This window comes from Neovison vison, chromosome 3 (assembly GCF_020171115.1).
Source record: "Neovison vison isolate M4711 chromosome 3, ASM_NN_V1, whole genome shotgun sequence".
In the NCBI taxonomy this organism is placed as follows: domain Eukaryota; kingdom Metazoa; phylum Chordata; class Mammalia; order Carnivora; family Mustelidae; genus Neogale; species Neogale vison.
Genome location: NC_058093.1, coordinates 227785164 through 227802622, shown reverse-complemented (window position 1 = coordinate 227802622; position 17459 = coordinate 227785164). Strand labels below are relative to the sequence as shown.

Genomic DNA, 17459 nt, shown 5'->3' with positions numbered 1-17459 from the left:
GATTTTCTGAAGACTCGAAACACATAATATTCAGCACTTGATTTTGTAACATTTATCCTGCATGCTTAAAATCCCTTTCTTGACTCCTTTAAGATGGCGGAGATTGCCAGAGAACTGATTTCCAAGTAATGAGATACTTCTCTGATTAATTTCTTCTGCTCAGAACAGAAGTGATGGCTCTAGATACCTTAAAAGCTGCTTGAAAAAAAAGGTTTAAGTATATTGTTTAATAGTCTATCTGGGAACAAAAATTCCATTCCCTAACTGGTGATCATTTGTATATGGTAAATTCTCAATAGATGAATCTTGATAAATGATGGTTAGACTGGACATTAAATTGGAGTGTAAGGTCCGATAAAGTACAAAGTACAGCATTTTCACGTACTAAACAGTAGCTAACCTAAACACAAAAACACAATCATATAAAAATATACTCAAAGGATAGAGTGGAATAAAAGAGTTTTTTGAGGGGCGCCTGGGTGGCTCAGTGGGAGCCACATCGGGCTCTCTGTTCAGCAGGAAGCCTTTTTCTCTTCCTCCCTCTCTGCCTCTCTCTCTGCCTACTTGTGATCTCTGTCTGTCAAATGAATTAAAAAAAATATTTCAAAAAAAAAAAAGATGTTTTTGAGGGGGGATTGGGGGCAGAGGAAAAGGTAGAGAGAGAATCCCAAGCAGGCTCCATACCCAGAGCAGAGTATGACACAGGGCTCGATCTCACAACACTGAGATCATGACCTGAGCGAAAATCAAGAGTCAGACACTTACCCAACTGAGCCACCCAGGCACTCAAGACTGTTTCATTTTAATCATGTGCTAGGCCCTATCTGATAAAACCTAGACCATGATGGTGATACTAAGCATAATCCCAAATTTGGGGGGAATTGGAGTGGGGAATGAGAAATGACAACAATAAAAATTCTAGGATGAGAATAAAAGGATCTGTCTTTTAGTTTGGTAAATAAATCATAAAATGGTATTAACTTTTCACTATCTGTTGATTGTTTATAGAATAAAATTTCCCATAGGCTAGATATCATATTTAACCTTACAGAATGTATGGCATATGGCACACTCTGAGGTATTAACAAACGTTAAGTACTGATAACAAAAGTCAAATGGGACAGAAATGGGACTGATAATTTTACAGATCAAAGAGAAAACAGAAAAAATAGAAAAAATTTTAATTGGAAATAAATGATAATACAGGTCCTTTGACTTACCCAAGCAGTGTGCTCTTTCAAGTAACAACCTTTATACTCAATGGTGTTAGGATGCTTCAATTGTCTTAAAAATTTGACTTCTTTGAGAATATCTTGCCATTTCTATTGAAGTAATAAAGAAAATGGTATGATTTTTAGGCTGCACAAAGTATTTTATTATCAAGTATACATATATAATATTCTTTTCATTAGTTTAAATGGACAAAGTAAAAGTTTAATAAATGAAGCTGTTTAAACTTGTGTTATTTCTTTAATTTTAGTACATGTAAATGTAAACGTATTACCAAATATATAATAAATCTATGATACTAACTTACATTTTATTCCACAAATTAGTTGATTGAGGCATAATATTAAGAATATTTATTATATACTCCACAAAAAGGAATAAAAAACTATGATACATGTTTAAAGAACTTTGTTTCTACCGTCAATTTCATACCAACTGGTTTATGTCAGTTTAGGTATAAAAGGTCTTTAACATACCTCTTGTGTCTGTTTCCCACTGTAGGACATTTTCTTAACTGCCACCACCTCATTGGTGTGAGCATTTGTGGCCTGTGTTGAGACAGCAGAAGAAAAATAAAAAAAAGAATGTTTCAGCTACTTTAACTTAAATATTTGACTGGACACTTTAAAAAACATTCTCACACTGGGGCACCTGGGTGGCTCAGTGGGTTAAGCCTCTGCCTTCAGCTCAGGTCATGATCTCAGGGTCCTGGTCAAGCCCCGCATCAGGCTCTCTGCTCAGCAAGGAGCCTGCTTCCCCTCTCTCTCTCTCTGCCTGCTTCTCTGCCTATTATGTGATCTCTGTCTGTCACATAAATAAATAAATAAAATCTTTAAAAAAAAATTCTCACACTTATTAACACAGTTTAAAGATATTGCAACTTCTGATAGGCTAGACAGATATTTCCACCCCAGTATAAAGTACAATTTCTTTAGATCTATATTCATATACATGCAACGACCATAATATTAAAAAGGATTAGGGTTTAAAAACATATATATACAATCAAACAAAAACAAGTCAAATTTCCAAAACAACCATACTGGCTTCACCATGTAAAATATCCATCAGTAGAGAACCAGTTAGATAATGTGATACAATCATATGATGAAATAAATAGTAAAACAATGAGGTAATATATATGAATATACAGTTATATGGAAAGATGTAAAAAATACAATGACAAAAACAAGCTGCCTATTATCTTACTTTTGCAAAATAATACTAACGTGAGTGTATGTGTGGAAAGAATATGAGAGAATTTATACCAGAATACATATCAGTGATAATCCTGGAGCAGCGCTGTCTAACAGAACCTTTTTTTTTTTCCAACAGAACTTTTTGTCTTGAAGGAAATGCTTTATACCTACGTCATGTATGATGCATGTGAAATGTGGCTACAGTGATTGAAGAAATGGAGTTTACCTTTTAATTAATTAATTTTTTTAAAAAAGATTTTATTTATTTATTTGACAGAGAGAGATCACAAGCAGGCAGAGAGGCAGGCAGAGAGAGAGGAGGAAGCAGGCTCCCCGTTGAGCAGAGAGCCCGATGCGGGACTCGATCCCAGGGCTCTGAGATCATGACCTGAGCCGAAGGCAGCAGCTTAACCCACTGAGCCACCCAGGCGCTCCCCTTTTAATTAATTTAAATCTAAATTGTGACTACTACACTGAACAATGCAACAGAAGGTAAGAAAATTTTAAGAGGGACTTTCGCTTCCAAAGGTACTTATATTTTATAGAATATATAAGAATATATTACATATATACTTACATATATATGTGTACAGTGTATTCATCTTCAAAGACTGCTTTGTCTCATAATTATCTCTATCTAGCTTTTCCATACCCCAAACACAATTTAGTGAAAACACACATGAAAATAATAACTCAAGTAATAGTCTTCCTCCAAATTTTCTTAAGAGATTTAAAACTAGATAATTTTCTAAAAATTTTCAGAAAAATAAATATAAGACTTTAAAAGATTATCTAATTTTGGCTTTCTTCTAATAACAGAGCTCTGCATCAGTGCCATATTCCTGATGTCAATAAGCTATTTTTATTCTATGATATTATTATTGTAAACCAGTGATTCTGTAAAGCAGGGATTCTGAGGTAAAAGATTGGAATTCAGTAACTGATAAAACCAGGTCACCAATTTTAAAGAAAAATGTATAATCATTTTCTTCAGTACACTTAAAGAAGCTCCTCAGATAAAACAATGAATTTCTTTCTTAGTAAAAAAAAAAAAAAGAAATTATTTATTTCTAAAAAAATTTTTTTAAATTAAAAAATGAACAATAACTTATTGATATAAAAATTCAACAGTCTTACTGATTGACAAAATGCTAAGCAAATGAACACTTACTGAAAAAAATTTTTTTTTTGAAGATTTTATTTATTTGTCAGAGAGAGAGAACAAGAGAGGAAGCACAAGCAGGGAGAACAGCAGGCAGAGGCAGAAGCAGGCTCCCTACTAAGCAGGGAGCTCGATGTGGGACTCCAACCCAGGATCCTGGGATCATGACCTGAGCACAAGGCACTGCTTAACTGACTGAGCCACTGGGCGTCCCTGAAAAAAATTTTTTTTACAAGTACTAAAGAAAGGCAAAAGTACCTACTATAAAAATAAGGTCTCTACTAGTTAGAGTTTTCAAATCAGCAAGCAGGGCTCTACGAATGTATTTTTTAGACATTTTGTTTATTTAGAAGGTACAGATGGAATTCTGTTAAAAAACAAAACTCTCACATTTTGCTGGCTTTTATTTAACACTATTTAAATTTAAATTAAACACTATTTAAATTTAATGCTAAGACTGCTTATATGACAACAACAAAGACAAGTTGATGTGAATTCAGTACTACAGTAAAGGTCAGAGTGATTGTATCAGAAAAGCGGATATTTTGGGGATGAATCTATGCACTGTGCAGGCTAAGCAGCCCGGGGAAGGTTTAGGAAATGCTCAAACAATGAGGAATTTTAACTTGCAACAGGGATTTTTAAAAAAACAAATCCTTAACCTTTATAAAAAGAAAAGAAAAGGCCCACACAAAGGGAATCAGATGGTATTCTCTAATTGCTTATTAAGGTTATTATAATTAATCCTTATTTGGGACCAGAAACTTGAAAAAAGTTACCCCAGAATAAAAACACATTTCTTGGGGCACATGGGTGGTTTAGTCAGTTAAGCGACTGATACTTGAATTCCTTTCAGGTCATGATCTCAGAGTGAGTGGTGAGATCTAGGCGGTCTTTCTCTGTGCTCAGTGGGGAGTCTGCTTGAGATTCTCTCTCTCCCTCTGCCCGTCCCCCTGTGCCTGTTCTCTAAAAATAAATCTTTAGGGCACCTGGGCGGCTCAGCTGGTTGGGCAACTGCCTTGGGCTCAGGTCATGTTCCTGGAGTTCCAGAATCGAGTTCCCCAACGGGCTCCCTGCTCGGCAGGGAGTTTGCTTCTCCCTCTGACCCTCCCATTTCTCATGCTCCTCTCTCATTCTCTTTCTCTCTCTCAAATAAAAAATAAATTTAAACAAAATAAAAATAAATAAATCTTTAATATATATATGTCTTTACATTTATAGAGTAAGCATTATTTAGGACTTGGTATGTATACTTGCTTACAAAACCTGCCTCCTGGAGCACAACTCATTATCTGGAAAATATTTTCATGTTGATTTTTCTTAGATGTGAAATTTATTTTTTAAGTTTTTATTTAAATTCTAGTTAACATACAGTGTAATATTAGTTTCAGGTGTACAATTTAGTGATTCAACAACTCCATACACCATCCAGTGCCCATTGCAAGGGCGCTCCTTAATCCTTATCACCGGTTTCACCCATCCCAGCCTTCCCTCCTCCCCTCTGGTTAAGCATCAGTTTGTTCTCTAAAGTTAAGAGTTGGTTTAGATGTGAACTTTTTCTAATATATATTTTTAAAGATTTTATTTATTTATTTGACAGAGAGAGATCGCAAGTAGGCAGAGAGGCAGGCAGAGAGGGAGGAAGGGAAGCAGGCTCCCTGCTGAGCAGAGAGCCGGATGCGGGACTCGATCCTAGGACCCTGAGATCACGACCTGAGCTGAAGGCAGTGGCTTCACCCACTGAGCCACCCAGGCGCCCTAGATGTAAAATTTTTAATGCAATTTTATACTTGTTATAATCCAGAACTGAAACTTAAAAAAAAATTAATCTTTTAATACAGAGAAAGAAAACTATCAGTGGGGTTTCAACTTTCCAGTACTTTTATGATTATTGTTTATCATTATTGAATACACATTTCAAGTGTTATTCTAGAAACTTACATTTATACTTAACACTTCCAATAGTCTAAATGACCTCAGTAACTTTAAGCAAGATCATTGGTTCAAAAAATATTTTAGAATACTATCTGTTTCTGAGTTTTTCAACCATTTCCAGCTACATTTAGATTAGTCTACTTGTTGCTAACTTACATTTTAATTAACTTAAATCTAAACTGTGGCTACTCAGAAATAGAAATACACAGAAATATAAAAATTAAAAATAAGCTTTTCTTTTTGCCTTAGTTGTTAAGTCTCAACTAAAAGGTAATAATTATACTGAGAAGAAGAGAACTAAATTATTAGCTTTAGGTGGATTATAGAAGTATGCGAAATTCAACAAGGCAACACTAAAAACACAGACACTTCATAGTTGTGTTTAAGTGAATACAAAAATGAACATGCTTGGCCCTTTTCTATCTTCCTTTAATACGGGGTTTTTTACTATCTCATTTGTTAATGCTGCTAATTTCTGAATTACTTATGTAAATCCAAACACACAGAGGGATTTCATCAATAGCTTCCATTTTTTCTAAATATACTCTCAGCTGATTGATTCCCTAAGAGCTGCGCCAGCTAATAGTTCACTTTAAATATAATTCCTGACATCATTAGTGTAAAAGCTATAAACTACAAAAGCCTAACAGAATTATAGTGTTTAGGTATAAAAATGTTGGTTGCTAGAATCTGGTCTTAATGGCTTTCTAGCATGACTAGGATTCATGAAAACTACTAATTAGCAGTACCCCAAGTTCTCTGAGTTCTTTATAATTCACTCCTTCATTCAACAAATACTTATTAGATAGTCAATAAGTATCAGGTATTGGGCTAAGAACTGTGAGTAAATATACCCAGTACGTATCTTTTGTCTAGCAGCACAGACAGTACAAAAATCCCGTAACCAACAAATGTAAAATTGCAATTGTGACAGGTGCTGTGAAGAAGAGTGTGTGTTACTCTGAGAAACAAAAATGAGGGGATGGCAGGTCAGGAAAGGCTTCCTTGAAGAAATGAGGATTCAGCTGAGAGATAAAAGAGGAACAGGAGTTAAGAGAATGAAGGTAAAAGGGGAAACATTCCAGAGAAAACAGTTTGTGCAAAAATCCCACAATGATGGTCAAAGAAAGCTATTCTATTATAGATAGGGCAATGAGAATGAGAGGGAATAGAACTTCAGTACAAACAGGGACACATTGTGGAAGACCCTGTAGGCTGGCTACAGTAAGTTTTTTGTTTTTTGTTTTTTTGTTTTGTTTTGTTTTTTTAGAGATTTAATTTATTTATTTGACAGACAGAGATCACAAGCAGGCAAAGAGAGAGAGGGAAGCAGGCTCCCTACTGAGCAGAGAGCCCGATGTGGGGCTCGATATGGGGCTCGATCCTAGGACCCTGAGATCATGATCTGAGTGAAAGGCAGAGGCTTTAACCCACGGAGCCACCCAGGCGCCCCTACAGTAAGGGTTTTGATCAGATTTACTTCTTTCTCCCCGGAAGTCACTGTGGTGCTGACAACAGACTAAAGAGAGACCACAGTGGACACACAAAGATGGCTTAGGAGGCTACAGCAATTGTCTAAGGAAGAGATGACAGTCCTCTTGGTTATCATGGTATGAGTAACAAGAGGAAGAATCTATCAATAGGGAGGAACTACATATAGATATGACTGTGGCCAATGAGAAATCCATTTTTAAGGTATTACCTATGTGACCATTATAGATAAAAGGTTAAAGCTTTTCTAGGCTTTACAGTAAAGAGTAAGTTAATTCCCCTTTAATCTATTTTTTAGTTTATATGGGCTTGTACTACTCGTTTTGTATACAGGCAATTCTGTATAGTTAATGATTACATTTTCAAAGCCACCGAGATATCCTTATGATTTTTCTAGTCTATCATTATCAACAAATAACATGTATTTAGTACCTACTGTAAACACGACACTAGGTTAACGTTTAGAGTTGTAAAGAGATATTAGAAATAGTTCTCATTTTCAAAAGACATTTATTCTAGCTAAATAGAGAGGACTTAGCCCAAACAGCAAACAAATCACTAGGTCTTCTGCAGCCTACTATAAAGTAGGTCTCATTTTGCCTTTAGTCCAAAGGCTTGTGAGTTTCGATACATGCTTGGTTTACTGTAGTCAAAGGGAGAATTTTGAGAGGGGATCTAGCTGCTTTTTATTTTATTTATTCATTTTTTTAAAGTTTAAATTCAATTTAGTTAACATATAGTGTATTATTAGTTCCAGGAGTAGAATTTAGTGATTCATGGGTTGCATAGAACACCTAGTACCCATTGCAGTTGATGCTTTTTGAAATACACAAGTCAGATAGAGACTGGAACTACCCTCTGACTCTGGCTAAGAGAGACTGTGAGGGGATGAATGAGTTATAAATAGAAAAAAGAAAAAATGACTGAGGAAAGCATCTTGGAGTAAAATAAATAGGTCACAAACAAATATGTACAGAATGTTTCAATTTTTAAAAAGTTCAAGACAAACAAAACCAAATTATATTGTTAGGGGTGAAGAAGAAAGGGAGTTACCTGTAAAGAAAAACTAGAAAATAATTACCATAAAATTCAAAATAGACATAACATAAGAGGGGCTTTTGGGAGGCTGGCAATATCCTATTTCTTGGCCTGGCTGGTGTTTAGAAAGGGATTTTACCTCTTAATTGTTCTTTAAATTACATATCAAAATATATGGATATGTATTTATGCACACTTCTGTGTGTACATTTACAATTTAAAAATCCTCTTTAAAAAAAAAAAAAAGCATCCCTGGGGTGCCTGGCTGGTTCAGTTGGTAGAGCATGAGATTCTTGATCTCAGGGTTGTGCATTTGAGCCTCAAGTTGGGGGCAGAGGTCACTAACTAACTAACTAAATAAACTTAAGGGGGAAAAAACCCCCAAAACTATCCCTGTGAATGAAGAAGACAGGGCTTTGATTGGGTTTTAAATACTATTCTAAGCCCAAAGACTAACATAGCAGGGTTGACTAGAAAATTAGCACCCTTTCCAGCCATGGAAGGTTACTTAATGATAAAATGTACTTGAGTGGAAGCCAAATATTAAATTAGGGCAAAGGAGAAGTGGTGGTAGTGCTGAGCACAGACGCAAAGACATGACAAAGAGTTCAGGGGAAACCCAGGCTGAAGATTTGCCTAGAGACAAAAAGATGAACTAAAAATGCAATTAATAAAATCTTATTTGGAAGGACAACTGAAGATAAGCCCTGCCCAGATGACAAAACATAAAGGATCACTTAAAAGTCAAATAATTTTGATCAAGGAAAAAAACAATTCGATAACAGGTTTAGAGAAGTGAGTAATAAGCAGTACTTAAATATCACTTGCTTTCTTAAGTATTTGAGACTTCGATGAGGCAAACTTCTAAGGTTATATAAATGAATTAGAACTACATTTTCTGTAATGAATTTCAGGTGAAAGAGTGATGGTAACATTTCAGTTACTTCTCATTCTTCTTATTAGATGGTAAGTCACAGTCTTAGAATTCAAACTGAGTTAGGGGGCTAAGCGTTATACCCTTTAACCTAAAATACTGACTTGATAGGAATGTTACTAAAAATCTTTGATGGTCCACCTGTCTGAGTAGCCATCCGTTCATCCATCCATCTGTCCATCATTTATTGAGTTCCTATTATTATCAGACAGGTTATGGGGATATAGCAAGGGATAAGATAGGCATAACCTCTGACCTCATGGCATTTATGTAGGGGGAGGGACATATATGAGTCAAAAAATCTCACACATAAGTATTTAATTATAACCATGATAAATGCAACAACATGCAAGGACTATCAGATCCTTAGGAGATCCCTATGAGGGTGCTATGAGATCATAAAAAATGATTTAATTTAGTTCGGGACAGTTGAACAGGAAAGGCAATCTTGTGGACGTAACACTTAAACTGAAATCTGTACGGTAAGCAGGAGTTAGGCAGGGATACGGATGCATTGTGCAGAATTTTCTAGGTGGGAGGAATAGCATATATAAATGCCCTGAGGCAGAAAAGAGCTTGGCTTATAGAGGAAATGCATAGGGCCAAAATTTAAGTATATATATATATATATATATATATATATATATATATATATATGTAGTTTGTGTACAGGTGACAGCGATTCCACTGACTTTAATAATGCCTAGATTTCTAGGACTGGCTTTTCAGCAGTGAGTATTTGCTTCTAGTGTAGACATTTAACTTGTAGAAAAAAAACACTAAAAGCAAACGTATTTTACAAGTAATAGAATGTGTAGAATTCAAACTCCCCTAATTTAATCTCTCTAAACCACTCTAAAATTACTTACAAAATAAACTGCTCCAAAACTTCCATGTCCAATTTCGTGCAAATCAATAAAAAGTTCTTCAGGATCATCTTTATAGAAGAGATCAGCAATCTCTGAGTCCTTTGGCACCCCTTTACGCATGATGACCAGTATCTGCAAACGTTTTGCTTTTGATATCCCAGTCAGCTTTCTCTCTCATTTACAAATATTTTGGGGGTAAGTTTTCAGTACCTGTAAAAAAATAAGGTTTGACATTAACTTATTTCTAAAACATCATCGTGGTTGGTGGTAATATAAATTAATATTAAAAAGTACTCCAGACTTACAGTTTCATAATAAAAAGACAAATAACCCAAAAGAAAAACTGGAAAAGGATCTGAATAGACATTTCTCCAAAGATATACAAGTGGCCACTAACCCATGAAAAGACGCTCCACATTATTATTATTATATTTTTAATTTGGGGTATAATATTTATGGTCTTTTTTTAAAAAGATTTTATTTATTTATTTGACAGAGAGATCACAAGCAGGCAGAGGCAGGCAGAGAGAGAGAGAGGAAAAGCAGGCTCCCTGCTGAGCAGAGAGATTGATGGGGGGGCTCGATCCCAGCACCCTGGGATCATGAGCTGAGCCAAAGGCAGAGGCTTTAACCCACTGAGCCACCCAGGTGCCCCGATGCTCCACATTATTAGTCATTAAAGAAATAAACATTAACACCACAGTAATATACCATTTTTTATCTACTAGAATGACTACTATCAAAAAGTTAAATAGCTATTGGCAAGGATGAGGAGAAAGCAGAACCCTCCAAACTGCTGGTGGGAAATATAAAGTGGTGCACCATTTTGGGAAAGAGACCGGCAGTTCATCAAAAACTTAAAAATCAAGATACCATTTGACCCAGAAATTCTACTCCTTGGTATAAATCCAAGAGGAATAAAAATCTATGTCCACACAAATACTTGTACAGATCGATATTGACAGCAGCATGATTCATAGGAGCCAGAGGTGGGAACAATCCAAAGGTCCATTTGGTGAATGAATAAACAAAATGTGGTACATCTGTACAATGGAATATTATTTTGGCATAAGAAGGAATAAAGTGCTTATTAGATGGTAAGTCACAGTCTTAGAATTCAATATATACACACAGAATAGTCTTAGAATTCAATATATACATACAGAATAGATAATTAGGTAACAAACTGCTATAATTTGGAGATTATGCTAACACTCACTTAAGAGGCAGATTATTCCACTGCCATACAAAATATTCTGAGTTTGAAGTTTCTGTTAATAAAAGGACATTATGGGGTGGGGGTTGCCTGGGTGGGTCAGTGGGTTAAGCCTCTGCCTTCGGCTTGGTCATGATCTCAGGGTCTTGGGATCAGTTCCGCATTGGGCTCCTTGCTTGGTGGGGGCCTGTTTCCCCCTGTCCCTGCCTGCTGCTCTGCCTACTTGTGATCTCTCTCTCTCTGTCAAATAAATAAATACATATTATAAATAAATAAATGGACATTATTTTGACATGCTTACATATTGGTTTTAACAGTTATACTTAATTGATATAGATCCCTTTTTATTTTTTGAATACTGAAATATTAATTAACTTTCATCCATTTTTTTAAATTGTAAATATACCCCTACCATGAGAATCAATCATTTCAAACTGAAAATATCACAGGATAGTTTGTGTTTCCTCCTTGACCAATCAGATAAGTACGCTAGAAATGTAGTTATTAGCCAATAAAATTGTGTTTTAAAAAAATGTGAGACAGGGGGACCTGGGTGGCTCAGTTGTTAGGCCTCTGCCTTTGGCTCAGGTCATGATCCCAGGATCCTGCGACTGAGTCTCACATCGGGCTCCCTGCTCATCGGGAAGCCTGCTTCTCTCCCTCTCCCACTCCCCCTGCTTGTGTTCCTGCTCTTGCTGTCTCTCTCTCTCTCTCTACCAAGTAAATAAATAAAATCTTAAAAAAATAAATAAAAATGTGAGACAACAGTCCTCATTCAAGGAGAAGAGAAAAAGAGGATTGTTAATAAAGAAGTACAAGCAGTCAGTTCTAAGAAGCATTTTTCTCCCGTGACATGATAGCTTTAGGTGACTATGTACATTACTTCACATGGTTAGTCTAGTTAAATCATTAGCAGGTCAGCAGCCTACCTATCCATCTATCCAGGCAATTCTTTGCTTGACTCAACAAATATTTATTGAATGCCTACTATTTGCTAGGCATGTACTGGGTTTTGGTTGGTTGCAGGTACAATGGGATGTGGCCCCTGTTTTTAAAGGGCTTAGAGTCTAATGGGGGAATAAGCATTACACCATACTGATACAAATAACAAAATGGTTATAAATGACTGTTATGATGAAAAAGCAAAAAATTTAATAGAAGATACAATAGGGTGGTCCAGTCTATTTTTTCTTAGATATGAAAAAGCATGCCTTTTAGGAAAATTAAAAGTTGTTTATTCAATATGGATGTATGGAAGGGTTGGAAGGCAAAAATATAAAGCTGGTGTTAAGCCAAGGGAAATCACAACAGGCCTTTTAGACCATATTAAGAAATATGGACTTTATCTTGAGGGTAGTGGGGAGCCATCAAAGGTTTCAAATGAGAAAAAGGGATTCCTCTGCAACACCATACTTGTAATCCTAGGCATTCATCCTGACAATCCATGAATACTGATAACCAAGTATAAAGTCAATATATCAATACTACTGAAAAAGTAACTCAAATTTAGTTGTCAGTCAAGTCACTAAAATTACACAACTAACATTCAAAAAGTGTTATTGCCTTCATTGCTTACGTTTAAGAACAGAAAAGAGAAATGATGCATCAAAGATATGCCTTTTCAAGACTATGCCTACCGCCCCCCACCCCCTAAAAAAGCAGAATCTGAACTGTCTTTAGGAAAAACAAAAAGACCTGTGAACTAAATTTTGGGAGCGAAAATCTTTTCTTTTTTTTAATTTTTATTTTTATTTGACAGAGAGAGAAATCACAAGTAGGCCGAAGTAGGCAAAAAGGCAGGCAGAGGGAGAGAGAGAGAAGCAGTGGGACTTGATCCCAGGACCCCGAGATCATGACCTGAACCGAAGGCAGAGGCTTAACCCACTGAGCCACCCAAGTGCCCCCAAGGCTAAAATCTTTTCAATCATTAAAATATATTCTAAACATTTAAATGTTTTGGTTTCAGTGTAAAGAAAGCTAAGTACTGGGACGCCTGGGTGGCTCAGTTGGTTGGACGACTGCCTTCGGCTCAGGGCGTGATCCTGGAGTCCCGGGATCGAGTCCCACATTGGGCTCCCAGCTCCATGGGAAGTCTGCTTCGCTCTCTGACCTTCTCCTCGCTCATGCTCTCTCTCACTGTCTCTCTCTCTCAAATAAATAAATAAAAAATCTTTAAAAAAAAAAAAAAAAGAAAGCTAAGTACTATGGATAATCATTTGGAAGAAACACGTAGATCACTATGTCATACTCTAGACTAAAATTATATCAAAAGAAATGATTACTTAAATATAAAAAAAAAATGACACCATAAAAACTTCTAAAATAAATTTCAGGTGGATCTTTAGTTACTAAGCAAGACACCAGAGGCAAAAGTCGTAAACTAAAATCAGTAAGTCTGACTATACAAATAATATATGATGAATGGACTTCTGCTTTCAGCCAAGATGGAGTAATAGGGATGGGTTTATTATCTGCCACCAGAAACAACTAACATCATAAGAAAGAAAATATACCAAAATTCTTCATAACATAGATTCAAAAACTGGTAACAAATTTACAGCAAATAAATCCAATAATATATAAAATGGGTAATACATCATGAGTAGATGGGATTTGTCTCAGGAATGCAAGGTTGGTTTAACACTCAAAAATCAAGCAGTGTAATTCACCAAATCAACAATCTGGAAAAAAAAAAGCCCAATTATCATCTCTAAAGATGCAGAAAAATCATTTAACAAAATCCAGAATTCAAATCTGATTCAAAATTCTAAGCCAAATCAGAACAAAAGGTAATATCTCTAACCAGATAAAGGAAATCAATGAAACGTTTACAGGTAATATAAAAAATAATGGTCAAAGATGAAATGATTTCCTCCTAAGATCAGGAATGTGGCAAGGAAGTCTGCTCTCAGCTCTTGCCTTCAACATTGTGCTGGATGGTCTATAAGTGCAATAAGGCAAGAAAAAAATAAATTAGAGACATCAAGATCAGAAAGGAAGAAGTTAGACTTTTACTGACAACATAACCACCTATGCAGGAAATTCAATGCAACCTACAATAAGCTACTAGAATTAATAACTGAGTTAATCAAAGTGGCAGAACACAAGATCAAGATCAATGTATAAAACTCAATTGTATTTTTACATATGAACAATGGAAATCAAAACTTTGATACATTACAATAGCATAAAAATATGAAATACTTAGGGATAAATCTGACAAAGAACGTGTAAGACCTATACACTGAGAATTACAAAATAATGGTGAAAGGAATTAAAGACAGAATGAAGAGAGATATCTGTGGTTATAGGTCAGAAGAATCAATATTGATTTTTTTTTTAAAGATTTTATTTATTTATTTGAGAGAGAGAGACAGTGAGAGAGAGCACGAGCGAGGAGAAGGTCAGAGAGCAAAGCAGACTCCCCATGGAGCTGGGAGCCCGATGCGGGACTCGATCCCGGGACTCCAGGATCACGCCCCGAGCCGAAGGCAGCCGTCCAACCAACTGAGCCACCCAGGCGTTTTCTTTACAAAAAGAAATTGAGAAGCTAATTCTAAAATGCATAGAAGAGGAGAAAGGAGTCCAAAATGGCAGAGGAGTAGGAGACCTTAGTTTCATCTGGTCCCAGGAATTCAGCTAAATAGCTACACTAAATCATTCTGAACGCCTGCGAACTCAACCAGAGAGCTAAGAAAAGAAGAGCTGCAACTCCACAAATACAAAAGCAACCACTTTCTCCAAAGTAGGAGGTATGGAGAAGTGAATCTAAGGCAATATATGGGAAGATAAACCGAGGGGGGAAGGAGCCTCCGTAAGCTACTGGAAAGTGTTAGAGCAGCGTAGCACAAAATCTTTTAGAAGTCTGTTCCAATGAGGAATGTTGCTAGGCGGCTAAGCAAGGGGCAGAACCCTTGCTGTGGTCTCAAGATCTGGGGGTCACAAAAAGACCAGGGTGCCTGAGTGAGGCGGAGCTCCCAGACATCAGATCAGGGAAGCCAGCTGCAATCAGGGAGCCCAGGAATGGGCTCTCAGCTCGGGGTTGTCATAAACCATGAACCACAGCACGATTGGGCAACTGCTCCCCAAGCTGGGTCCCAGCAAGTGGCAGAACTGCTGAGACCACCCCCTCTTCTTCCCCGGGGTAGGAGCGGTGCGAGAACACACTGCAAGAGTCTACAGGGTTTGGAGACTTGAAATGGGGTCATGTGCCTAAGACAGAAACCATTGGTTACCAGCTCGGAGAGCACAAAGTGTGGCGGGAGGGCACAAAGTGTGGCCAGAGACCAGGGAGACAGCAGTGATTGACTGCTTTTCTCTGAGGGTACACTGAGGAATGGGGCCCCGAGTTTTAGGCTCTGGGCCCAGAGACTGGGAGGCCGCCATTTTCATTCTCATCCTCTAAAGCTACACAGAAGGCCTTCAGGGAAAAGCCACACAGAGCAAACCAGAACAGATTATTTAGCCTGGCCCCATGGCAAGAGCAGTGCAATTCTGCCTGGGGCAAAGACGCTTGAGAATCAATGCAATAGGCCCCTCCCACAGAAGACCAGCAAGAACATCCAGCCAAGACCAAGTTTACTGATCAAAGAGAACTGCAAAACTATGGCACTAGGGGAATATAGCATATAGAATTCTTCCCCCCATGATTCTTTAGTCTTGCAATTTTATTTTAAAAAATTTTCCTCTCCTTTTTTAACCAATTTCCTATTTTAGCAACTCCTTTTTAAAAATGTTTTAATTCTCATTTTTACAGTAACATTCTATCCCTTCCTTGTATTTAATTTTATTTTTGTATATATGTAAGTTTTTCTTTAAAATTTTGAGATGGAGTTTCTTTTAACATACCAAAATACACCCCAAATCTAGTGTATGGATCTGTTCTATTCACCTGCCTAATCATATGCTCTCTTTCTTTTTTTTTTTTTGGTTTTGTTTTTTGTTACAATCTTTTAAAATTTTCATCTTTACAATTACATTCTATCCTTTCAATGCATTTATTTCTATTTTTGTGTATATGTAAGCTTTTCTCTATAATTTTGAGATGTAGTTTCCCCTAACAAACTCAACAAAATATACTCAAGAGATAGTGTATTGTGCATCTATCTGTATATATCCCTTCCTTCATTGTTGTTGTTTATCTCTGCTGTTTTTTTGTCTTTTAATTTCATTTTTTACAGTTACATTCTATCCTTTCATTATATTTAATTTTATTTTTGTACATATATAATTTTTACTTTCTTTATAATTTTGGGATCTAGTTTTTTAACAAACTGACCAACACACACACAAGATCCAATGTATTGCTCTATTCTGTTCACCTATCTGATTACATTCCTTTTAATTTTAAAAAATTTTCATTTTATTCTTTTTTCTCCTCAGTTTCAGGTTTCTTCTGATTTGTTTAGTTTATATTTCTCTGGGGTTGTTGTTGCCATTTTAGTATTTTGTTCTCTTGTCATCTTTTCTACTCTGGTCAGAATGACAAGACAGAGAAACACATCAAAAAAGGGAACAAGAGGCAGTACTGACTGCCAGGGACTGAATCAGCATGCACAAAATAAGATGTTAGAATTAGAATTCAGAATACTGATTATGTCATATGATACAGAAGAAAGATAAATTGGGTCAATCCCATTTACAACTGCTCCTAAAGCAATAAGGTATCTAGGAATAAACCTAACCAAAGAGGTAAAGGATCTCTACTCAGAAAACTACAGAACACTCATGAAAGAAATTAACACAAAGTAATGGAAAAAATGTTCCATGCTCATGGATTGGAAGAACAAATATTGTTAAAATGTCTATGCTACCTAGAGCATTCTACACATTCATGGAAATCCCTGTCAAAATACCATCCACTTTTTTCACAGAGCTGGAACAAATAATTCTAAGATTTGTATGGAACCAGAAAAGACCCCAAATAACCAGAGGAATGTTGAAAAAGAAAACCAAAACTGGTGGCATCACAATTATGGACTTCAAGCTCTATTACAAAGCTGTAATTATCAAGACGATATGGTATTGGCACAAAAACACACACATAGATCAATGGAACATATTAGAGAAGCCAGAAATAGACCTTTTAGCTCTATGGTCAACTAAACCTTGACAAAGCAGAAAAGAATATGCAATGGGGAAAAGTCTCTTCAATAAATGGTGTTGGGAAAATTGGACAGCCACATGCAGAAGAATGAAACTGTAACATTTCCTTACACTATACACAAAGATAATCTAAAAATGAGTGAAAGACCTATATATGAGACAGGAATCCATCAAAGTCCTAGAGGAGAACACAGGCAGCAACCTCTTTGACCTCAGCAACAGCAACTTCTTGTTAGACATGTCTCCAAAAATAGGGAAATAAAGGCAAAAGTGAACTGTA

At 36.3% G+C, this 17459-nt stretch overlaps 1 protein-coding gene across 1 annotated transcript in view; it reads right to left on the bottom strand.

Annotated features, from left to right (window-relative positions):
• TAOK3 (TAO kinase 3) overlaps positions 1-17459 on the bottom strand; it is a 191462-nt gene that overhangs the window by 79089 nt on the left and 94914 nt on the right. Inside the window, exons 3-5 of the mRNA XM_044244178.1 lie at positions 9859-10068; positions 1707-1778; positions 1221-1322 (exon numbers count right to left, since the gene is read on the bottom strand). Of these exons, the coding sequence (XP_044100113.1) occupies positions 1221-1322; positions 1707-1778; positions 9859-9978 (294 nt within the window). The 5' untranslated portion in view covers positions 9979-10068. The remainder of the gene's footprint in view (positions 1-1220; positions 1323-1706; positions 1779-9858; positions 10069-17459) is intronic.